Source organism: Eleutherodactylus coqui, chromosome 5 (genome assembly GCF_035609145.1).
Source record: "Eleutherodactylus coqui strain aEleCoq1 chromosome 5, aEleCoq1.hap1, whole genome shotgun sequence".
In the NCBI taxonomy this organism is placed as follows: Eukaryota; Metazoa; Chordata; class Amphibia; order Anura; family Eleutherodactylidae; genus Eleutherodactylus; species Eleutherodactylus coqui.
In genome coordinates, this window is record NC_089841.1 from 76,909,749 (window position 1) to 76,935,833 (window position 26,085).

General features: G+C 44.0%; 1 protein-coding gene across 2 annotated transcripts in view; it reads right to left on the reverse strand.

Moving 5' to 3' along the window:
• The window catches only part of PARP8 (poly(ADP-ribose) polymerase family member 8), a 261,740-nt gene that overhangs the window by 116,561 nt on the left and 119,094 nt on the right, over positions 1–26,085 (reverse strand). For both annotated transcript variants that reach the window (XM_066602737.1, XM_066602738.1), the window contains one exon: positions 11,157–11,243. In XM_066602737.1, coding sequence (XP_066458834.1) covers positions 11,157–11,243 — 87 coding nt within the window. The remainder of the gene's footprint in view (positions 1–11,156; positions 11,244–26,085) is intronic.

The following is a 26,085-nucleotide window of genomic DNA, read 5'->3' on the forward strand; positions in this document are numbered from 1 at the left end:
GTACCTGTTCAAAGTACCTTTGTGGCAAATTGTGAATTCAATTACACTGCAAAATAGCAAAGTCAGTAAATCTGCATACTCTCAGATTACTAAATACTACTGGACTCGACTAATTTATTTCATCATCTTTTCACCACTGAGGGTCCAGTTGGAGTACTGGCATCACCGTGACAAAACAGGCCTTCCTGCCACCCGTACTAAGGTACATTCCTTGGATCACTGCTCGGCTGTTGCAAGTGGAGATAAAATGAGGAGGTGCAGACAAAATAGTGAATTGAGGCCATTGATATTGCTTGGGGTGGCTCTGTTATTAAGAATCCAACTAGATTCTATAGTCAGGTTGTTTGCATGACTTGATTTACAAGTATATGACAAAGTTGGAAGTATTGGTAGAGAGAACTGTTTGGCAGATCTATTGCTTTTGGTGCCAGGATCTTCTTCTTCCATCATTAGGCTAATGGTCCTACTGGCTTACACTTTGGAATCTTCTATCCAATGTCCATTTCTTCCAGGTTCATTCCAGTAATTTATCTTTATGACTTCCATCCAGCATCTGGTTTCATCACCCAATGTATTGATTCTTTCTTGACCTAATTTACTTTTAAACACTTCCAAAAACATGGATAAGTGTATTACTGATCTCCTCATCATGGAGTTAGTCCCTCCAATCTAGGACTTGGTTATTGTTCCTATTCATGTATCCTTTGTTTGACAGTATAATTCCTCGCACAAATCAACAACTTTGGCTGCATGTGCATGTTTTATCACTGAATGTATAACCGTAAAACATGATTGATGGTTTATGATCGAGCTTATGGGAACGTGTGTGTTGAAAACTACTATCTGTATATTTTACGTGGCATAAAAATTAGTAGCCCATGTAAAGAACTATAAAAGTTTTAGCTACGATCAGCCTTCATGAATGATGAATAACATACATTAAGGTCACACTGTACAGAGTGTTCACTTTAAAATGCATTTGAATGATGAATACATAAAGTAGGCACCTGGGAGAACTTTGTGACCTGTTTTACTCTGGAAAGTACTAGCAGGTGTTATTTTATTCCACCTCATTTGCACGAATGTTACAAGAATACTGTATAAAGTGAAATACAGTATGACTCATTGTACTAACGGATAAGATTTATATTTACTTTATTGTTTATGGAGGGATGAATTGAACTATGAAGTCTATGAAACATGTGCAGAGCAGCCTTGTCTTCGACATGGGAAGTATGTGATTGTCATCACTTCTACCGCAAACCCCAAAATCCATAAATCAAAAGTAGTATTTATTTACATATGTTAATACTAAGTGGGGCCTCCTTTGGACAAGATGACATTGGATACTCCCCGTGGCATACTTTCTATTAACATCTGATATACTTCAGTTGGTATTTCCCTCCATTCATCCTGCAAATGTCTGGTGAGTTCTCTCAAAGTAGATGGACGCTGTTCATATTTCTTGACCTGTCGTTCCAGTTTCTCTCAAAGATGTTTAGTAGGGTTTAGGGTGGGGCCTCTGTAGAGTCCAATCGTGGAATATACATAACCAAAGTAAAACAGCGTTGGATTTATGACAAGGTGCATTGTTTTGTTGGAGGTATTGATGGCCATTTCCATAGTATTGCCACATTGGCAGCAGCACATTATTGTCCTGAATGTCAGGGTACACCTCCGTGTTTGTGGTTCTTGTCACTACAACCAATGGACCGAGACCATGTCACATAAAAATCACAGATCATGGTAGAACTTTAGCTGTAATTAACTGTTGACACAACACACTCAGGCAGAAGACATTCCTCAGGTATCCTCCACATCCAGGTACGTCTATCTGTTTTGAAGATGGAGTAGCATGATTTGTCACTTCATAGAATCTTCATCCATTGCTCAACTGTCTAATGAAAATTATACACGGGCCGATGCATCTTCTTTGAGAAAACTCGCCAGAAGTTTGGAGGACGGATGGAGAAAAATACCAGCTGAAGTGCATCAGATGTTAGTAGAATGTATTCCATTGAGAGTATCCAATGTCATTAGGTACAAAGGAGCCCCATTAACATATATGGCAAAAAATACTACTTGTGATTCTTGCTCAGGTGTCCAATTGATTAACTATTGATGACCAATACTCAGGATTGGCCATCAATAGTTTTTGCCTGGGAAACCCCTTTAATATCTCCCACTAGTTCTTCCAATAGCAGTGGATTTATTCAACCATCTGGATCTCACACAGGCCATGACTGAGTTATGGGCAATATAATATGTGTTTCTGAACCAGTAGCCTTAGGTTAAAGCTCCAAAATTTCAAATGGCTGAACATTAAGTACAGACCAGGCAATCTGCAACACAAATATCTTCAGCACTTGTCATTCTGCTGTAGGTTTTCTTGTATTTACGATTGTTGCGGTTCTGCATTTCCCATCCTCTACAAGCTATACTGTAGTTCAAGGACACTACATGATCTGTAAGACTGAGCAGAGAATCTAGTCCTTCTGGATAAACTACCAACTATTGAAAATCTAATGGGGACCAATAGTCCCAAATCTTTCATTAGTTATTCAGTCATATCAAACGCTTCATGTAATTGGGCAACAGGATGTTTTTCTAATAGAATTATAAGTCATCAAAGGGGTTTTTCCACCTTGGACAATCACTTTTTGTTTGAAGAATACCCTGAAGATAAGATGATCAAACGGTATTCCACTGTTAGGACCTCCAGTGACCATCTGCAATCTGTACAAGAATCTGGCAGCAAATGTTCATACCATCTCCAGCACCTCCAGAGGAGAAATTAAGTCTTACACAACTTTCATTGAAATGAATGGGCTATCCATGCAATGCAAGCATGTGATGGGTCCTCCAGAGCAAGAGATATTCTTTGTAGTATGTGAGGGTCCTAAACAAAGGTTACTGCTCTATTACTCGGTATTCATCTTAATATAATGGAATATGGGTTTCCTATATCAGACCAGGCCATTGTTGGCATTTTTTATTCTATAAGGAAGTGTATTGTCATAGCAAGTCTTGGTGTGAAATAATATTTAAAATGATTAGTAATTTTCAGGTTTATAGCATTGGATGACGGTTTCCCTTAAAATGGTTGTCCACTGGGAATATCTGACCACCTATCATGAGAATGGGAGTCCTGAAGGTCCCTGTACAAATGGAGAGGTGACCAAGCATGCGCACTCGACTCCGTTCATCTCTATGTGACTGCCAGAGATAGCTGAGTGCAAGTTGACCAATGGGACTTCACAAATCATGAGAATGAGTCCTAAAGGTCTCTGCATGAATCAATGTGTTCAAGAGATCAGCTATCTCCAGCAGCTCCATAGAAATGAATGTCAAGGTAATATATGACTACTGTTCCATTAATATGGGCCTTTCTGTTGATTGGTGCAAATTGCAGCAGACGGCTGTGGATAGGTGAAACCTGATTTTCATGGGACAACCCTTTAATGCAAGGTAATATTTTTGGTAAGTGTTACCCTCAAATATTCTGGGGACCGTCTGCATCTGACATTGGATTTTAAAATACAGTAAACACAATGAATGTATGTATACCAGACAACTCAGGGGCTTTCATTTAAATGTAGGCAACTAAAGGATCCTCCCTACTCTATACTACACTGCTTGGCATTTAGACGAAATGGAGCACTTGTATTCCTTTTTATGTTCCCCAATGGTTAGTATGGACCAAAGTGATTTAATTCAAAGGACACTGTGCGCCTCTTTTATCTAGCATATTATCAAAGACACTGTAAAGGTGTCATAATGTTCTCCAACATACTGCAAAAGTCAAGGTCAAATCCATTTGGTTTGTGGCTGTTAGAGTCATAAGATCATTACAAGCCATCATCTGAAATTTTGTTGTGCACAAACCAAATGTAATGTGTGCCATTAATCATTTGTTATTGTTTGTGCGCTTCATGTTGCAGAGATTTAGGACGAGTTCATACAATTTTGGCTTTGTATAAAAAGAGAACTATACAATACCCTATTCTACCAAAAGTAATTGGACACCTGAGCAAAAAGCAAAAGTAGTATTTATTTACAGGTCAGAATACTTATTTTTTTACTTTGACGATTAGGAAAAAATTTTCTTTTTAACTTTTGATATTTTTCATTTTTCTCATTAAAAAAAAATCTTTATTTGACCTATTTTTTAATTCGTCCTAAAAGGGAACTTCAACTTCTGATCCTTTGATTGCTTATGATCAGTGATTCCTAACCAAGTTAACGAATCACACCCAGGCTGAGAATAACTTAGCCGCCATTGAGATTTTCCCTCCTTTCCCGCCTGTCTAGTTGACCATTGACAGCGGATCATGACAAGAGGAATTTGGTAGGGGTACTCCAAGGTAAACATTTTTTTCCAGGGGAACCCCGAAGTTGAAAAGGTTGTGAAACACTGGTTTATACACTAAAATGCAGTGCTGTGGTATTGCATTATACTGCATTTTATTAGGCTGCCTATTAAAGACTTGCCACGGAAGTGGATTCATGCATCGGTGGAGAATATGAGAAATCTGGAGCAGAGATAACACACTGGCCTGGTGATGCCTAACACCAATTTAGAGACCATAAAACTTTCAGATCCCTCACCAGTGAACTAATTAAGTATCTACTCCCCTACTCATCCTGTTCTGGTATTGTTTTAAGTGCAAATTAATTTGTGCCTTTTCATATATATATATATACATACACATATACACGTCTACAGATCTATTCCATTAAGCCTGAAGAAGAAACCTTAAGTAGGTTGGAAAGCTCCCTATAACATTATGTCTTTTTGTTAGCCATTGAAAGGTATCATATCTACAATATTATTTGGTTTCTCTTGCTGAGAACAATCGCAGACGTGCCACAGAGATATATTTAATAAGCAAAAAGTATGGCTGCCCTGGGGGCCTTCAGAAGGCTGCAGACTGCCATGACACCCGGATGGCACTCTCGCAGTCTTATAGCGGCAGGGCCATTCAAGACATTTACATGCTGCTGTCCGAATTGACAGTGGCATTTAACCTCTTCCTGCTATAGGACGTACATTTATGTCCTGCAATGTTGGGGTATGTATGAAGAGAGATCGGGGGGCTGTTTCTTACAGCCAACACCCGGCGGCAACAGCTTCGATCAGCCGCGCGGCTGCTCGGAGCCATTAACCCTTTAAATGCCACTGTCAATTTAGGGACCCGTGCGAGTGTCATGGCAGTCGGGGGCCTTCTGAAAGGCCCCAGGGCTGTCTTGGCAGAATGCCTATCAAGCCATCCCTGTGAGGTGGCTTGATAAACTGCCTGCCCGATCGCAGTATGATGTAAAGGGCCACGTTATTTAGGAGTTAAAGGGTTAAGAGCCAAGATCAGAGTTATCTCTGATCACAGCTGTTGGTTGTCAAAAACAGCTGATACCTTCTGCGCATGGAGTGCATTTAGCTTCTGAGCTTGCTCTATGCACAGCATATGCAGTGGACAGCTGTATACATCCCAGCTGCACATGGTGTGGGCAGTTAGGACATATATAGCTGTATGTTTGACAGGAAGGGGTTAATTTCACTGGAATACCACTTTAAGACCCTAACTTGGGTCTCCTCACCGATGGTAACTCTGTAACTGCTGTGGTGGGCAGTTAAGACATATATAGCTGTATGTTTGACAGGAAGGGGTTAATTTCACTGGAATACCCCTTTAAGACCCTAAATTGGGTCTCCTCACCGATGGTAACTCTGTAACTGCTGTGGCCAAAAAACAACCACTCCATTTATGAGTGAGTTCCATGGTTTTTCACTAGAACAATGGTAGGGTTGGTTTCATTAGGGTGAGTGGGTTGACTATACACCACTCATGTTGGCAGAAGCAGGATTGGGCAGATCCATATAGCTTTGAGTTAGGGTTTTGGATTGCAATCTCGATCATTTGAAGAAAGAGAGAAGTGAATAAATGAGCCAGGTTGGGATGGAATATATCCCTTGTTGCTAATCCTTCCATAGTGATCTCGTATACACTCCTAACCTCACAGATCTGTCATTTTCATTGTATGGTGGACATGAAGTTGCACTGATTTTTATGCTAGGTTTGAGTATGTGGCATGTGTCAGGATCTGAAGAAGTGAAATTCCGATAGCCACTCCCTGTGGGTGCTGCAATGTCCCAGCTTCTTCATAAAAGTCATAAAAAAATAGTCAAATCGAATTTTTAATGGGACAGGAGAAGACGTCTGAAGGACTTGTATTTGTGAACAACTGTTTGTACTTGGGAAGAAGGGTGGACATATTCTGTAGAAGTTACTGCACTGTAAAGCAGCAAAATGTGTAATTTGATTAAATTCAAATAAAATCTGAGATATGAGAAAAACGTAAAACCTTCCCATACGGGAATGAAGCTGCAGGATAAGGTACAGATTTACACACATTATGTTCCTCAGTTCTGTAGACACATAAATACTGCTTCTCTATCAGTCAACAACCTACACACTGAACGTACAGGAATCCAGGAGTAATTACTGACCATCTGCCATTTTTATAATCCAAGCCAACAAATATAAATAAATGGCTATAATCTCTGAGCATTTGTCCATTTTAGTTCTTGGTCAGTGCTAAGAATTGCAATCAGTAATAATCTTTTCATAAGACCCTAGCAAAAAAAACCAAAAAACAACAGAGTATTTGCTGTGATGCAACAAAAAATAATGCAAAATTGTGTAAATAATCATCAAAACTGATTAAGTTTGCACAACTTAAAGGGGTTGTTCAGTAGTAAAATACTGATGACCTATCTTCGTAGAATGGTAGAGTTGGAAGGGACCTCCAGGGTCATCGGGTCCAACCCCCTGCTCAGTGCAGGATTCACTAAATCATCCCAGACAGATATTGTCCAGCCTTTGTTTGAAGAATTCCGTTAAAGGAGAACTCACCACCTCCTGTGGTAACCTGTTCCACTCATTGATCACCCTCACTGTCAGAAAGTTTTTTCTAATATCTGGTCTGTGTCTCCTCCCTTTCAGTTTCTTCCCATTGCTTCTAGTCTTTCCTTGTACAAATGAGAATAGGGCTGATCCCTCTGCACTGTGACAGCCCTTCAGATATTTGTAGGCAGCTATTAAGTCTCCTCTCAGCCTTCTTTTTTACAAGCTAAACATTCCCAGATCCTTTAACCGTTCCTCATAGGACATGATTTGCAGACCGCTCACCATCTTGGTAACTCTTCTCTGAACTTGCTCCAGTTTGTCTAGGTCTTTTTTAAAGTAGGGTGCCCAGAACTGGACTCAGTATTCCAGATGAGGTCTGACCAAGGAAGAGTAGAGGGGGATAATTGCCTCACGTGATCTAGACTCTATGCTTCTCTTAATACATCCCAGAATTGTGTTTGCCTTTTATGCTATTGCATCACAGTACTGAGTGGGAATTCTGCCTGTAATACCAAGCCTGGCAACTATGGTGGGAATGGAGCTATCTGCTTCCTGCAGAAATCATCTCCATGCATGAACCCATCAGCCCCGTGAACAACGGATCATCAGGGATCCTGGGTGATGAACCTCCACCAATCAACTATTGTTGACCTATCTTGAGGATAGACCATCGATAGTCTACAACTGGACAACCCCTTTAGGCTCCCTGCACACGGGCGGAAATTCTGCAGCGGGATTTCCCACAGAACTTCCGCCCGTGCCCGCCTGCATAGGATTGCATTACAAAACGCAATCCTATGCAGACGGCCGCGATTTGTTCGCGTGAAAATACACGCGGAAAACGAATCATGGCATGCTCTATTTCTGTGCTGGTCTCACAGAGGCCTGCACAGAAATGTCACTCCCCGGCCGCCGGCTCTGCGCACGCGCTGGCTGGCCGGCAGCCGGCACATCAGAGAACCGGAGCTGCGGGAAAAGGTGAGACCCGCACTGGTCCCTGGAGGGGTGCGGGTCAGGTCCCGCTGCGAGATTTCTCCCAGGGAATCCAACCCGGCCGTCTGCAGGCAGCTTTAAAGTAATTTTCTTATCCTGGGACAAAATCTGTCCAGGGACCAGATGGGGCAAGTTACTGTATATTACCTGGTGCCATTGATGTCATGCAGCTTGTGTCCCTGAACCTTTGTAGACTGAAGCGATGCCCCTAAGCTGCTATTGCTGCATCAATGAAACCCGACAATGCAGTGGAAAGTTATGGGCAGATTTTAGCCAGCAGCTATAAAGAGTAGTTGCAGTGGGGGATGCTGGACTTTTGCACCAGAGTCCTGAGCTCTTAGTTACGCCCCTGAATATAACTCAGTAGATAACATTGGAATGTTGTGCTACAAAAAATCTTCATGTTGCCCCAGGGTAACAAAAATAAAGGTCCATTTACACGCAAAGATAATCGCTCAAAATTCATCATAATCTGACAGTTTTGAGCGATCATTTTGCATTAAGTACTAATTGGCTAATCAGCCCATTAGGAGCTACAGCGCTTCATTTGCATGTATTTAGAGAACAGTGGGTGGTCTGTTCTCTAAATACGTCGCTTTTGTTCTTCTGCGGGCTGCCGGCTGCATACAATGCTATCAGTGCTGCCCGTGGGGAACTCTGCATGTGGTCCCTCTTATTAGGGAGGACAGCTTTTATGCTGATCTATACTCAGCGATGGATGAAGAGTGCACGGTAAGTGCACGATGATCACACATTTACACGCAGCGGCTATCGCTCAAAAGCAGTCATTTGGACGAATTTTGAGCGATAATCGTTACGTGTAAATCAGCCTTTAGATGTTGATTGTTGTCTGAATCCCACCAATTGTGCACTGTTGACTGATCTTATTAAGTGAGAAAAATGTGATTGTTCTCAGCAAGAGAAACCACGTAATCTTGTAGATATGATACCTTTTATTGGCTAACAAAAATACATGATGTTACAGCGAGCTTCCGAACCAATGCAGGGTTCTTCTTCAGGCTTAAATGGATTGGATCTGAAGAGGCATGAATATTTATACACACTTATAACATACATACTTATGACAAGGCACAGATATGGATGTGATTGGTTCGCACTTAAAAGGAATTCTGCAACAGCAAACAAACTTTTTTTCTAGGCACTGATAGCGGAGTGAAAGTTTTATGATTCCTAAATTACTGTTGGGGAAAGGGGGGGGGGGGGTCGTCAGGCTAGAATTGCTACAAGAGGGGCACAAACATTTTTAGCTAAACACTGATAAGAGAGTGAAAGTTTATGGTCGCTGAATTACTGTCTTATCTGTTCAATAAATGTCTCATACCTCCCATTCACGCATAAATCCTGGGGAATAATTTAACCCTGTATTCAGCGTGTCAAAGGTTGTTATCAATTTATATTCCCAAATTCTTCTGTGGTTTTGTGACTTGAAACCACCCTTCAATATCAAAACTCTCATATCTCCTATGTTATGTCCGTGGTTAGAGAAGTGCTCGGCCACAGGCAATTCTCTTTTTCTGTGTTTAATCGTGTGGCGATGAGATCTCATCCTCGCTTTCAGTTTCTGTCCTGTTTCTCCGACATAATGACCCCCAACAGAACATTTACTGCACATGATCAGGTACACAATATTGGACGTGGAACATGTGAATGTCCTAGGGATCTTGTAGTCCTGCTGTGTGTTGGGGATTTGTATCCTGTCTGCAGTCAGTATATGTGAGCAGGTCTTGTAGCTGCTTCTATTACAGGGATAAGTTCCTTTTTGTGTGTCAGAGGGTAATACACTCCTGATTATAAAGCTTCTAACTTGAGGAACTTTATAATCAGGAGTGCATTACCCTCTGACACACAAAAAGGAACGTATCCCTGTAATGTAAGGAGCTGTAAGACCTGCTTACATGTCCTGACTGCGGACAGGATACGGATCCCCAACACACAGCAGGACTATAAGATCCTGGGGACATTCACATGTTCCACGTCCAATGTTGTGTACCTGATCATGTGCAGTAAATGTCCTGTTGGGAGCCTTTATGTCGGAGAAACAAGACAGAAACTGAAAGCCAGGATGAGATCTCATCACCACACGATTAAACACAGAAAAAGAGAATTGCCTGTGGCCAAGCACTTTTCTAACCATGGACATGACATAGGAGATATGAGAGTTTTGATATTGAAGGGTGGTTTCAAGTCACAAAACCACAGAAGAATTTGGGAATATAAATTGATAACAACATTTGACACGCTGAATACAGGGTTAAATTATTCCCCAGGATTTATGCGTGAATGGGAGGTGTGAGACATTAATTGCTCAGATAAGACCCCCATCAACAGTAATTCAGGGACCATAAACATATTATCCCTTATCAGTGTTTAGCTAAAAATGTTTGTGCCCCTCTTGTAGCAATTCTAGCCTGCTGACCCCCCCCCCCAACAGTAATTTAGGGACCATAAAACTTTCACTCCGCTATCAGTGCCTAGACAAAAAAGTTTGTTTGCTGTTGCAGAATTCCTTTTAAGTGCGAACCAATCACATCCATATCTGTGCCTTGTCATAAGTATGTATGTTATAAGTGTGTATAAATATCCATGCCTCTTCAGATCCAATCCATTTAAGCCTGAAGAAGAACCCTGCATTGGTTCGGAAGCTCGCTGTAACATCATGTATGTTTGTTAGCCATTAAAAGGTATCATATCTACAAGATTACTTGGTTTCTCTTGCTGAGAACAATCACATTTTGCTCTACTGTCTAACACCGTACCAAACCTTTGTTTCCATTATATTAAGTGAGAAACATGGCCTTTAACTTAGAAGCCCATAGAAGCAACCTAATTTGTAGTTATGGGCAAGTGCACCACTCCCTCTTGCACTGGTTTTGATAAATCTCCCACATTATACTGCAGGGCAAGTGTGAACGCCCCTAGAAGGAAAAATGTCCAGCGTGGATGAGGGGCGTAACACCTCAAGCATTATTAAAGTATTTGAAGCTATCCAACGCATACTCCATATCAGTGACCGCTGATGCGTTTCGGACGTATTGTCCTTAATCGTAGCTGGCACGTTTAACTGAGGAACTGGTTCCGTGGAGCTGGCTATCCCTTTGTGTTTCCTACAACTGTGAAGGCTCATCTGGTCGGCCAGTGACTTCTATAATAATCAGACTGCTATTACAATAGATGGCTCCAGAGATTCACTTACATGACAAACCCAGCGAACACACCAATGTGACAGACATTTCTTACCTGTTATCCTGTGGAAAATGACTGGGATGGGTTCTGTAGTAACTAACACATCTTCATCATTCTCTGAACTGGACACATACGTGTTATCTGGAGGGAAAATACAGGATCAGTACAGCGGATCTGTAGGATGCATGCTCATGTGCACATTCATAGGATAGATTTTCTCCGGTTTCACATGCTGGACCGGTACATACAGCTGCATGCAATATTATTTTTACGGAGAGAATTATCAGAATGCTCATACAACGTCCACCTGAAATTCAGCTTCTACATCAAACCAAGAGATGAAATAAAATTCCATAATTCGGCATGAGCAGGATCGGACAAGTGTCAAATTGAACACATTCCAGATGATTGGATCATTAAAAATAACTTGTTTTCTGCTAAAACCAAAAAGATTGGGTCTAACAGAGTCATGAGATTTCACCATTAGTCTTTCTCACTGTCCTATACATTCCTACATCCTTACATGGGTATAACAGTACTTTTTTTTTGCTTTAACTGCCCAAAATCTGCTTTTGCACCATTCCCGTATGAGTCCCAGACTGCCCAATGGGTGGTTCAACCACCCAACTTGTCTGACCTTTCTCCACCCTAGGCACTCTCAAACATCCCCCCCAAAACTGCTTACTAAAACTGGAGACCCCATGGAGAGATGAATGGACATTGCTGTGCATTCATGTAAGATGGAAGTGTGATGCATGTCCAGTGACATCCAATTGCTTTCCATAGATCAATATAAGGAGCCCATTGGACATCATTTAGCATGTGCAGAAGCTGGAGGCATAGCACTTGCAGAATGACATCCATTTCTCTCTCCATAGATTAATATGTGGAGACAACTGAACTTCACTACGCATATGTCGAAGCTGGAAATGCATAAATCAATTACACATGGCCCCTGCAGCATCAAACAGCAGCTGTGTGGGCGTTTCAGAGTACAAAGGTGGAGAAATGCTGAACATGTTGAGTTGGGGATTGTACAAAGGCAAATTTTGGGCAATCAGAGGCACTGGGGGTAAAATAAAAGGTACTGTTTAAGGATGAGCGAGCATACTCGCTAAAGCACTACTCGTCCGAGTAATGTGCCTTAGACGAGTATCTCCCTGCTCGTCCTGAAAGATTCGGGTGCCGCCGCGGGGCGGGGAGCTGCGGGGGAGAGCGGGGAGGAACGGAGGGGAGATCTCTCTCCCTCTCTCCCGCCCGCTCTCCCCTGCTCCCCGCTGCGACTTACCTGTCAGCCGCAGCGGTCCCTGAATCTTCAGGGACGAGCAGAGAGATACTCGTCTAAAGCACATTACTCGGACGAGTAGTGCTTTAGCGAGTATACTCGCTCATCCCTAGTACTGTTACATTGTTTTGTTTTGGGCACATTACATTTAATGGATATCTGTGAATCATGCTAACAACTTCCTTTGATATGATAATTTGCCAGTCTTATATGGTTGCCTTGTCTGCACTGACCAGAAGTATACTAGAGAAGAAGCTGTGCAAGGAAAGTATTACTGCACCCAAAACCATAGTATTCTAAGTGAAGACACCAACTGCATACTTGGATTTACAGGTGCAGGGGAGTAGGGAAAGTTAAACCGCTATCACTGACAAACTCCTTAAAATGTAACCTTTAATAAAGAAATATATTAAAATTCTAGACAAATGCGGCTTATGGACATAGACATCATAAATAATAATCTCAACTGGCATGCACTCAGGATGATTATTATATAAAATGTGATGGATACAACACTATCTCATAGAGAAAGTGTAGAAGGAAACGACACAAGATACCTGTGTTTCCTAACCATTTAATGCATGCCTACCCGTCATTTAAAAATGTATAGGCCTGTCCCTGCGGGGACAGAAGTGAGGACAAATATGTCGATAAATATAAGTGTATAGGCACGACCAAAAAAATGAGAGGTCTAGTGCGGATGAATCAAAACTGAAGTAGAGCCATACGTCTGGACCCAATATAGCCAGGCGTAGGTTCTGAATAAGACACCAAACAGGTGGTAAGGTTCACTGAACACGGTTCTAATAGAGCTTAATTCTCATATGGTTTATATATGGCTCGACGCGTTTCTGTCGGTAACCCGACTCATAAGGAGCTTGAGTAAGAGGTGAACCGTATGGCTAATAAGCTATGGTAAAGCTAATAAAGGTCCTATTAAAGAGCCTAAACATACCCTAAGAGATAGGAACAGTGTCTAGTAGATACTAGAGCACCCACGCTCTAAAGGGTATGTAAGGTGAGAGCTGTGCCCTATAGTGCTAGGAGAGCTGGTTCTCAAGTGGGTCGTGCATGTACCACCATGTAAGCAACGTGGGCCCAGTAGTATCACCTGGTTGTATGGAAAATAAACTGCCTTACAGACCCACTCCCTCAAACTTAAGAAGATAGTCACAATAGACTGCTTAAGTATGCCGAGTATCTGGTAAATGCTAGCAGGTGATAGCTCAATAGAGGAATGTATTAATAAGAGAACCAAAAAAATAATAAATGTAACAGCCTAGCAGCATCTCCAACCTTCAAGGCGAGAGATGCAGCTAGGCTGTTACATTTATTATTTTTTTCCTGAATTCCAGGACCATGCACTTTGTTCGACTTCACTTGCGGAGCGCCACGTTTTTGCCCAACGAATGCTGCTTTTTTACATGCGCATTGACCCATTTTTCTATATTTTTTTGCATATGGAAGTCATGCGCAATTCTGCGCACCAGAAACCCACAACAATTACGCAGTGTTTCACACATCTCCTAGTGTATTGCACACGCATTTGTACACCCTCCATTGACTTCTGTGGGGACTTTAATTGTGCAGGAAAATAGAGTAAGCTGTTTTGTTTTTTTTGTACAACCGAAATGAACAGGAAAAATATGTGCATGTGAGTGAACGCATTGAAATCAATGGGTTCTATTCTCTGCGTATTGCGCAATTTTTTTGTGTGCAAATATGCCCATGTGAAGCCAGCTTTAGAGGCAATTTTAAAAACCTTTTAAAATCAGTGCTACAAGGCCGGTCACACATGACCAGATTTGAATTGCGGATTCCGCGATTACCATCTGAGTGGAGGACCAGCAGTAATATGCGGGCATTGAAAGAAATGTATTTTTGAAGTTTCCTTCACATTAATGGGTACAAATTGCATATTCCATGAGTGCAAGAAAAAATGCAGCTTTTTTTATTTTACAGTGGATTCCGTATGGACGGGCTCCATTGATGTCTATGCATGTGTGCAACCTGCAGTCCATACGGAACTAACATTGCGTATGGGTAGTGGAATCGCTCGCAACCTGCTAGGAGAACCGAGAGAGGGAGAGAGAGAAAGAGAAAAATTATTGCCTGGATGTTCGATTGCGCAATGTTCTGATGTCATTCCTGGTTGCGAGCTTTCTTCCGTGTGGGTGATACGCTGTCAATACGCATACATCCGTGAAGAAAACCGCACCCATTCGCTATTCGTTTCCACAATCACTCACGGGTCTTTCGCTGTGGATATCCGCAGGTGTAATCCGACCCATTTGTGTGAGTCCAGCCTATAATTCTGTATTTTGTGATTGATTCAAGTTGTATTCATGACAAAGTGAGCAATGTGAGGGTCATGTATCAGGAGTAATGCCCTTTAATTGCTGTCAGTTAGACCTGTTTAATAGTGACATAGTATGTAAGGCCGAAAAAAGTCATATATCCATCCAGTTCAGCCTATTACATCCCCAATGTTGATCCAGAGGAAGGAAAAAAAAACCCCAATGAGGTAGAAGCCAATAATAATAACTAAAGCTAATCTTAGCACTGTGTAGGTGCCATATAGTAATCGTTGTATGTGTTATATAGTGATCCCTGTATGTACTTATCATAAGCATTGCTCAGTATGCACATATAGTACTATATTGTAATTATATATAGTAATCAGTGTATGCGTATATGAGGGGGTGCTGATAAGTCTTTGGCTTTGTGTTCTTTTTTTGTTTCACATGAAAGCCTTATGTGTCTAATATATGTTTTCAAAATTTTGTGTTTGTAGCTTATGGCAGCAGTGATCTTGGCACACGGGAAAACAAAATGGCGGAGTCTAAGGCGATATTCACAGCAAATGAGAGCAGAGGAGTGATAAAATTCTTGTTTCTGCAAGGAAAGTCTCCGAAGGATATTCATGGTGATATGGCGCAGATATTGGGGGATCAATGCCCTTCATATTCTACAGTTAAGAACTGGGTTAACAAATTTAAAACGGGCCACTTCAGCACCATTGATGAGGAACGTCCTGGACGACCGAGAGAGGTTGTTGTTCCGGAGATCATCGATGCTGTGCACAACTTCATACTGGAGAATCGGCCAATTTCAGCTAAAGGAATAGCAGACATCATGGGGATTTCTGGTGAACGTGTTTGTGTCATCATCCATGAACATTTGAACATGAAGAAGCTCTCTGCACAGTGGGTCCCCAAATGTTTGACCACAGATCAGAAAAGCATGGAGTGAAAACTTCCCGGTCCATTTGTCAGCGTTTCCGGACTGATAAGAACTTCCTGGATCGGCTGGTCACTATGGATGAGACCTGGATTTATTTGTATGACCCTGAAACCAAGGAGCAGTCAAAAGAGTGGAGGCGCAGTGGTTCTCCTCGCCCAAAGAAGTTCATGGTGCAAAAACCAGCCACTAAGGTTATGGCGTCTGTTCTGAGATAAAGAGGGCGTGCTGCGAGTGGACTACCTTCAAAATGGTTCCACCATCAATGCAAGGTATTACATTGAACTTTTTGACCAATTGAAGGCAGCTCTGAAAGCTAAAAGGCGCAGCAAGCTGTCCAAAGGAATCTTGTTCCTGCAAGACAACGCCTCCGCTCACACTGTACAAGCGACCACGGCAAAGCTGGTGGAGCTAGGCTTCCAGCCGGTTGACCACCCACCTTATTCACCAGATCTAGCTCCCCCAGACTATCATCTGTTTCCAAACCTGAAGAAACGCCTCAAGGGTACCAAATGTCACACCATTTCTGATGCCATGGCTGCTACGGATGAGTGGTTTGAGGCACAACCGAAATCCTTCTTTTTGCAAGGCTTACAGAACTTGGAATACCGATGTAAGAAGTGTGTTGACATCAGTGGAGAGGATGTGGAATAAATGTAAAGTTTCATCTTCCTATCTTGTTTCTTTCTGGGTAAAGCCAAAGACTTATCAGCAGCCCCTCGTAGTAGGTATTTGCATGTGTATATAGTGTGCAGCATATAGACATATTGTAAGTACTATCTGTATCTACATACTATATAGTAACCATTATACCACATAGCGGTATCTGGTTCTTCCAATGCCCCAGCTATGGCATAGTAGAGTTGCCTTTGTAACATAAAAGAAACATTTATCTCAGGCCAGTCAGACCTCCACCCATGTATTAATTGTTCCCGGAAAGCATTTATTGATGAGCTGCTCTCTTATTTATTAGCGGACTACACGAGATGCAGCATTGTATCATTCATGCATATTACATTACTACCGAAGTCATTCAGTGTCTGCAGTCGATACTGTAATGTACCGGATATGAACTTTAAGCTCATCCATCGCAAGATTGAAATAAATCTGAGGTAGCAGAACAGATAGAATAAGGGCCCATTCACACAAGCATATTTGCATAGCGTATTATGTGCGCAATTTTTACGCACCTAATATGCAGTGAATGGAACCGATTGATGTCTATGGGTTCGTTCACTTGAGCATATTTTTTCATGGGATCACTTAAAAAAAATACACAGCATGTCCTATCTTGGTCCACATTAGAAGCCCATTGAATGGAATAGTACCGTGCATGTGCATCCGTGGCGCCATTCCATCTCCTCCTCATTGTGGGGGTGTATTGAGCCCACAGTAAGGAGAAAGGGGGATACGGGGTCTCCATACTTGGGGGTCTCAATGGTGATACCCTAACGATCAGACTTTAGGTAAAAAAAAATCTATTGTGGTACAACCCCCTTTAAGTCAGAAGGGGAACATCAGCAGGAATCACTCCCCATAGGACAATCCTGACATTGCAATGGGATGCCTCAGCTGACATGCTTCAATTAAAATGTTCCCGCTTGGTGGTTGACTGCCCAGTAACCTATAAGTGAATTTCCTACATTATAACCTTATTTTGCATTGCACTATGTTGCAGTGTTCTGCTATTGCATAGTACACAATACACAAGTATGGGGAAATATCCTTGCAGCAAACATCAGCTTGTTTTATGGTCACCTAGTGCCAAATATTAGTAAGACTGCAGCCCCATCACATCTTTCCTCTTAGATTTTCCTCCGGAAACACCAATCTTTTTTTAAAGGCAGCCCTTCACCAGTTCATGTTCATTTGCAGAAGGAATTAGATGTGGAAGCTGCCAACGCATCAACTAAACAACCCAAAGTCCCAGGCAGGGGATCCGAAAACACAGCACCAAAAATGCTTCTTCCTTCTCTAATGCTCTTCAGCCATTCAGCAGAGATGAAAAGGGTCATTGCTCACAGTCCTAAAATGCAAAGTTTCCTGCTTCTGAGGATTCGAGGGCCAAAATGTCCTTCCTGCCTCCTATTTGGCCGTTTAGCAGTACTCATTAGCCTAGAACTCACATCGTACTGTCCAGATACAATAGTGATAAGGGATCTTGTCCCTTTATTCTTATTGTTCTCACTAAAGACAAGTAAAAGGAAATGATTATTATAGACCGCAGTACTGTCTATTCAGTGCACATGTCACAGTGCAGCCAAGCGAGGAATTACTACTACATTGCACTGCGTGAGCGATAATACCTCCTTGGAAATTCTTTTTAAAATGTTAATTTTCCATCGTCGGGTATGAAATGTCTAGCTGGTTTCTGCGGAAAACATTTTTTTTTTCCTGTGCATCACGTTTCATAAAAACTTCTAAATATATTCATGCCGAGTTTGCAGTTATTATTCTCATCATCATTATTATTACTATTCAAAAACCTAACTCGCTAATAACTGTACTGGTACAAAGAAATGATTCTATGAACGCCCCTCAGATTTACACAGCACGCCCGGCACCGTGTACATTTTAGTCATACCATGAAAGGAAGAGGTAGGATATTGGAAAATGGTACATTGGAGTTTGAAGATACCTAGGCTAATGCAGTAGGACAGGCCTCTTTAATGCAACCCTCAAGAAACCCCAACTGGGGTGATGTACAGATGTGGAAAGTGTTAACTTGATATTTGATGCACTAATTAAACTATTTTAGCAAAAGTAGTTGGACACCTGAGCAAGAATGAAAGTAGTATTTATCTCCATATGTTAATACTTTGTGGGGTTTCTTTGGCACTAATGACATTGGATACTCTTCATATCATACTTTCTACTAATGTTTGATACACTTCAGCTGGTATTTCCTTCCACTCATCCTGCAAATGTCTAGCAAGTTCTCTCAAAGAAGATGCATCAGCCCATCAATAATGATGCAAGGAGTGCAGTCATTGGACAGTAAATTAATGTAAGAACATTCTATGGAGTAATGAATCACACTATTCCATCGTCAAATCAGATGGACGTACCTGGGTGTGGAGGACATCTGGGGAACACCTTCTACCTGAGTGTGTTATGCCAACAGATAAGTATGCCAGAGGTTCCATTATAGTATGGGGATGTTTTACATGGCATGGTCTCAGGCCATTGGTTGCAGAGGAAGAACTAGAGATGAGCGCGCATACTCGTTAAGGGACACTACTCGAGCGAGTATCGACCTTTTTGAGTACCTGCCTGCTCTTTTCTGACGAGTAGGCAGGTACTCAAAAAGGACAATACACGCTCGAGTATTGTCCCTTAACGAGTATGCTCGCTCACCTCTACTGACAGCGTGACAAATATACTCTGGGAACAGTCAGCAATTCTTCCAACAAGACAACGCACCTTGCCACAAATCCAATGTTGGTTTGAGGAAATGGGTGTTCCACGATTGGACTGGCCTGCATAGCGTCCTGGTGTTGTGTTAGTTTGAGCTGAGCTGTGCATTCAGTCTACTTTGACTCTGATGGGTGTGTCAGATGTTGGTGTACACCTGGGGGTAATTAGGGAGGGTTTTTAGTTCCCTTCTGGGCAGGTTGCTGTGCTAATCACTTTCATTTCCATCTCCTACTGCTGTAGAGTGAGGACCTCTCTGGATCTGGTATCTATGGTTCTTTCAGCGGCTCTTCAGAGAAGTTCAGAGATTTATTCTTTGAGGTTTTAGTTTACTCCTATGGTGGTTTTTTCTTTGTCATTTATCAGGGTTAGTGAGTGGCGCAGGCATTAGGGTGAATACATCCTTATTAGGGCAGGCCATGCACGAGTAGGCAAGGGTTGTCACCCTCTAGTTCCCCTTAGGGAAAGTTTCCCTCCTTTATTCATTTTTTCCCTCCTACTGCAGGGGGTTCCTGGTAGTGTGGTGTGAACATTGCCAGAGAGAATATATTTTTGTTTGCAGTTACTGCACACACAAAGCAGATGTGACACCTGACTTGAACACTACTGAACATCTTTGGACCAACTGAAATGCCGAGTCAGGAAATATGAACAGTGTCCATCTTCTTTGAGAGAACTCACCAGATGTTTGCAGGATGAATGGAGGGAAATTTCAGCTGAAGTATATCAGACATTAGTAGAAAGTGTGTCACGGAGAGTATCCAATGTCATTAGGGTCAAAGGAGGCTTCACTAAGTAACAACATATGGTAATGAGAGCTACTTTTGATTCTTGCTGACATGTCCAATTACTTTAGGTAGGATAGTGTACATTGTGACACTTACTGTAGGCTAAGATCACACAATGAAATGTATCACGCAACAGAAAGTTGCATAAAAAAGTCACTTCACAAAAAATTTCATAGCCACATGTGACTTACATTGATATGCATGGTGGAAAAGTTGCATGTGACTTGTAACCTGAGACCTAAATGCAACAGAGTTGGATTTCCGATAACAATTGCAGTCGTGTAAGTTCACAGGTCGCAGAGTGACACTACTGACAGTCTTTAGACACAACGTTACACACATGTCACCGTGTAGCCATAGTATAAAAGCAACCTTCTGGTCTCACCACCAGAGAGGAGGAATAATATCACCTGGCATTAGTGATGAGCGAACTTTTGAAAAGTTTGGTTGGGCCAGTTTGTGGAATTTTTGTAAAAACACAATTAGTTCAAACTAAACCGGAAGTTCACCAAAGGCCCTAAAACTGGTGTATACCATTGTCTATGCGCCATAAAAGCCTTGTGTAATACTCTGACTGTATTCTACAAGTACAGGGCTTTCACGGCTCTTAGACAGTGTTATACACCAGTGTTCAGGACTATTGTTGAGCGAACCAAACCAGTAGAACCCTATTTCGGGTCGAAATTTGGCAAAAGCTCGGTTTGGGTCCATGCCTTAGTATAAAAGATACCTCCCCGGACTCCCTGTCCACGGGCTCAAATGATGTCCTTTTAAGTAGTAGACTCTTGTATTAAAGGGTTATTAGTAATAAAGTTATCCCTTTAATATTGCCTGAGCGATTTTTGACTAGTTTCACTAAAAGAATAATTAGCACACGTGTAAAATTCTTAAGACATGACCTGTTTAGGGTTCCTGGACTGGATTTGGATGACACCACAGTAGGGAATTACATTGTGTGCTTTCATTAGCAAAAGAGATCTTGCTGCAAACTGCGAAGGGCGGTCGCGGAGAAATCAGATTCCCTCGGGGTGTTTTAGAAGCTGTCAACAAACTATAGACTGCTGTTTACAGAATTTCACAGTTTGTCTAAAGGGCACAGGCTACAGACTGTCTTCAAATAGCTCCTAACTTGTTAAGCCAGGGGGACTCTTGATTTCCCAGCAGCTCTCTTTGCTATCTGCTAATAAAAGCATCTTATTGAACTCCACATAATGAAATCCCCTAGTACATTATTTGTGCTGCCTACATTCTGGAACTTTGCTGTCTGACCATGAAAATCATCATACAAGCAGCTTATACAACTAAAAATAAGTTTTCTGTAATTGTAGAAAATAACAGACTATCACTTGATCTATAGATAAGTATATTATTGCAGATCTTTTAAGAAACGCCAGTTTTTGGGGACATTCCATAAATTGGCTGGAATGTATGTCAGCTCTGTAGAGTGTCTCTCTCTGGTGGACTTGGCATTTCCATGCATTACATGGACAGCCCATTGATTTCAATGGAAGACGTGTAATGCTTTACTTCTCCTGTGGTGGCGCTGCAGAGGAATCGGACACTTGCTGCTAGGCTCCCCCTACAGATTCCAGCTTATTGCTGTTACTTCTGACAGTGAAACACTCTATAAACTGCTTATTTTCAGGAATGCATCTAACCATAAGTGGTCAACCCCTTAATATCTGCAATTGATGGTGATCATTAAGGAGCCTTAAGCTAGGCTGCCTCCTTTTTACGGCAGCCTAGTATGCTGGATGGAGCAGGTGCTTGGCCATCTAAATCTAATACCCAGGATCGAAGAGACCTCTGATCTTGGCCATTTAATCACAGCTAGTGCAGGGCGCAGGTTAGATGGCACCTGTGCAAATATTTTAGCCATCATCCCATCATAAGAAAAAATTATGGAGCACATTTGAAAGGCTTTTTGCCAGTTTTTGGCATTAAAAAAAATTTAATTTTTTTTGTGTAAACATTAGAGATGAGCAAACGTACTCATCCGAGCTTGATACTCGTTCGAGTATTAGCGTGTTTGAGATGCTCGTTACTCGTGACGAGTACCACGCGATGTTCGAGTTACTTTCACTTTCATCTCTGAGACGTTAGCGCGCTTTTCTGGCCAATAGAAAGACAGGGAAGGCATTACAACTTCCCCCTGCGACGTTCAAGCCCTATACCACCCCCCTGCAGTGAGTGGCTGGGGAAATCAGGTGTCACCCGAGTATATAAATCGGCACCTCCCGCGGCTCGCCACAGATGCATTCTGACAGAGATCAGGGACAGTGCTGCTGATGCCGGAGCTGCTATAGGGAGAGCGTTAGGAGTTATTTTAGGCTTCAAGAACCCCAACAGTCCTTCTTAGGGCCACATCTAACCGTGTGCAGTAGTGTGGAGGCTGCTTTTTGCAGTGTTGCACATTTTTTTTTTGTATATCGGCCGTGCAGAGCATTGCGTCCTGCAGTAATTTTACATTGTCCAGGGCCAGTAGTGGTGAGGCAGGGACAGAAGACATATTTAGTGTATACAGGCAGTGGGCCTTTCCAAAAACATTTGGGAGAAAAAATCTATTTGGGCTGCCTGTGACCGTCCTCAGTGTACTGGATCTCTGCTGGGGGTAGTTGTCCTAATTCATACGCAGCCAGCTAAGTGTTACAGCAGGCTTGCGCAAAATTCTTTCCTGCCTCTGTTTTGCCTCTTACATCACCGCTGTATTCCTGTCCACAAGTGTACTGGGTCTCTGCTGGGGGTAGTTGTCCTAATTCATACGCAGCCAGCCAAGTGTTATAGCAGGCTTGCGCAAAATTCTTTCCTGCCTCTGTGTTGCCTCTTACATCACCGCTGTATTCCTGTCCACAAGTGTACTGGGTCTCTGCTGGGGGGAAGTTGTCCTAATTCATACGCAGCCAGCTAAGTGTTACAGCAGGCTTGCACAAAATTCTTTCCTGCCTCTGTGTTGCCTCTTACTTCACCACTGTATTCCTGTCCACAAGTGTGCTGGGTCTCTGCTGGGGGTAGTTGTCCTAATTCATACGCAGCCAGCTAAGTGTTACAGCAGGCTTGCGCAAAATTCTTTCCTGCCTCTGTGTTGCCTCTTACATCACTGCTGTATTCCTGTCCAGAAGTGTACTGGGTCTCTGCTGGGGGTAGTTGTCCTAATTCATACGCAGCCAGCTAAGTGTTACAGCAGGCTTGCGCAAAATTCTTTCCTGCCTCTGCTGTGCGTTCCGTAAGCGAAGTCAGCCTCCAACCACAGGCCAATAAGCGGCACATTTATTACAGCGTTCTGTTTCTGCACTACTGGTAATATACCATGCTGAGGGGTAGGGGTAGGCCTAGAGGACGTGGATGCGGCCGAGGACGCGGAGGCCCAAGTCATGGTGTGGGCACAGGCCGAGCTCCTGATCCAGGTGTATCGCAGCCGACTGCTGCGGGATTAGGAGAGAGGCACGTTTCTGGCGTCCCCACATTCATCTCACAATTAATGGGTCCACGCGGTAGACCTTTATTAGAAAATGAGCAGTGTGAGCAGGTCCTGTCGTGGATGGCAGAAAGTGCATCCAGCAATCTATTGACCACCCAGAGTTCTGCACCGTCCACTGCTGTAACTCTGAATCCTCTGGCTGCTGCTCCTCCTTCCTCCCAGCCTCCTCACTCCATTACAATGACACATTCTGAGGAGCAGGCAGACTCCCAGGAACTGTTCCCGGGCCCCTGCCCAGAATGGCCAGCAATGGTTCCTCTCCCACCGGAGGAGTTTGTCGTGACCAATGCCCAACCTTTGGAAAGTTCCCGGGGTCCGGGGGATGAGGCTGGGGACTTCCGGCAACTGTCTCAAGAGCTTTCAGTGGGTGAGGAGGATGATGACGATGAGACACAGTTGTCTATCACTCAGTTAGTAGTAATTGGAGTAAGTCCGAGGGAGGAGCGCACAGAGGATTCGGAGGAAGAGCAGCAGGACAATGAGGTGACTGACCCCACCTGGTTTGCTACGCCTACTGAGGACAGGTCTTCAGAGGGGGAGGCAAGTGCAGCAGCAGGGCAGGTTGGAAGAGGCAGTGCGGTGGCCAGGGGTAGAGGCAGGGCCAGACCGAATAATCCACCAACTGTTTCCCAAAGCGCCCCCTCGCGCCATGCCACCCTGCAGAGGCCGAGGTGCTCAAAGGTCTGGCAGTTTTTCACTGAGAGTGCAGACGACCGACGAACAGTGGTGTGCAACCTTTGTCACGCCAAGATCAGCCGGGGAGCCACCACCACCAGCCTCACCACCACCAGCATGCGCAGACATATGATGGCCAAGCACCCCACAAGGTGGGACGAAGGCCGTTCACCGCCTCCGGTTTGCACCGCTGCCTCTCCCCCTGTGCCCCAACCTGCCACTGAGATCCAACCCCCCTCTCAGGACACAGGCACTACCGTCTCCTGGCCTGCACCCACACCCTCACCTCCGCTGTGCTCGGCCCCATCCACCAATGTCTCTCAGCGCACCGTCCAGCTGTCGCTAGTGCAAGTGTTGGAGCGCAAGCGCAAGTACACCGCCACGCACCCGCATGCTCAAGCGTTAAACGTGCACATAGCCAAATTTATCAGCCTGGAGATGCTGCCGTATAGGGTTGTGGAAACGGAGGCTTTCAAAGGTATGTTGGCGGCGGCGGCCCCGTGCTACTCAGTTCCCAGTCGCCACTACTTTTCCCGATGTGCCGTCCCAGCCCTGCACGACCACGTCTCCCGCAACATTGTACGCGCCCTCACCAACACGGTTACTGCCAAGGTCCACTTAACAACGGACACGTGGACAAGCACAGGCAGGCAGGGCCACTATATCTCCCTGACGGCACATTGGGTGAATTTAGTGGAGGCTGGGACAGAGTCAGAGCCTGGGAGCGCTCACATCCTACCCACCCCCAGAATTGCGGGCCCCAGCTCGGTGGTGGTATCTGCGGCGGTGTATGCTTCCTCCACTAAACCACCCTCCTCCTCCTACGCAACCTCTGTCTCGCAATCAAGATGTGTCAGCAGCAGCACGTCGCCAGCAGTCGGTGTCGCGCGGCGTGGCAGCACAGCGGTGGGCAAACGTCAGCAGGCCGTGCTGAAACTACTCAGCTTAGGAGAGAAGAGGCACACGGCCCACGAACTGTTGCAGGGTCTGACAACAGTTGTGTGTGACAACGGCCATAACCTGGTGGCGGCTCTGCAGCTCGGCAACCTCACGCACGTGCCATGCCTGGCCCACGTCTTTAATTTGGTGGTTCAGCGCTTTCTGAAAAGCCACCAACGCTTGTCAGACCTGCTCGGAAAGGTGCGCCGGCTCTGCGCACATTTCCGCAAGTCCCACACGGACGCTGCCACCCTGCGCACCCTGCAACATCGCTTTAATCTGCCAGTGCACCGACTGCTGTGCGACGTGCCCACACGGTGGAACTCTATGCTCCACATGTTGGCCAGGCTCTATGAGCAGCGTAGAGCTATAGTGGAATACCAACTCCAACATGGGCGGCGCAGTGGGAGTCAGCCTCCTCAATTCTTTACAGAAGAGTGGGCCTGGTTGGCAGACATCTGCCAGGTGCTTGGAAACTTTGAGGAGTCTACCCAGATGGTGAGCGGAGATGCTGAAATCATTAGCGTCACCATTCCTCTGCTATGCCTCTTGAGAAGTTCCCTGCAAAGCATAAAGGCAGACGCTTTGCGCTCGGAAACAGAGGTGGGGGAAGACAGTATGTTGCTGGATAGTCAGAGCACCCTCCTGTCTATATCTCAGCGAGTTGAGGAGGAGAAGGAGGAGCATGAGGAGGATGAGGAGGAGGGGGAAGAGACAGCTTGGCCCACTGCTGAGGGTACCCATGCTGCTTGCCTGTCATCCTTTCAGCGTGTATGGCCTGAGGAGGAGGATCCTGAAAGTGATCTTCCTAGTGAGGACAGCCATGTGTTGCGTACAGGTACCCTGGCACACATGGCTGACTTCATGTTAGGATGCCTTTCTCGTGACCCTCGCGTTACACGCATTCTGGCCACTGCGGATTACTGGGTGTACACACTGCTCGACATACGGTATAAGGAGAACCTTTTCACTCTCATACCCGAAGAGGAAAGGGGTTCGAGAGTGATGCTATACCACAGGACCCTGGCGGACAAACTGATGGTAAAATTCCCATCCGACAGCGCTAGTGGCCGAAGGCGCAGTTCCGAGGGCCAGGTAGCAGGGGAGGCGCAGAGATCAGGCAGCATGTACAGCACAGGCAGGGGAACACTCTCTAAGGCCTTT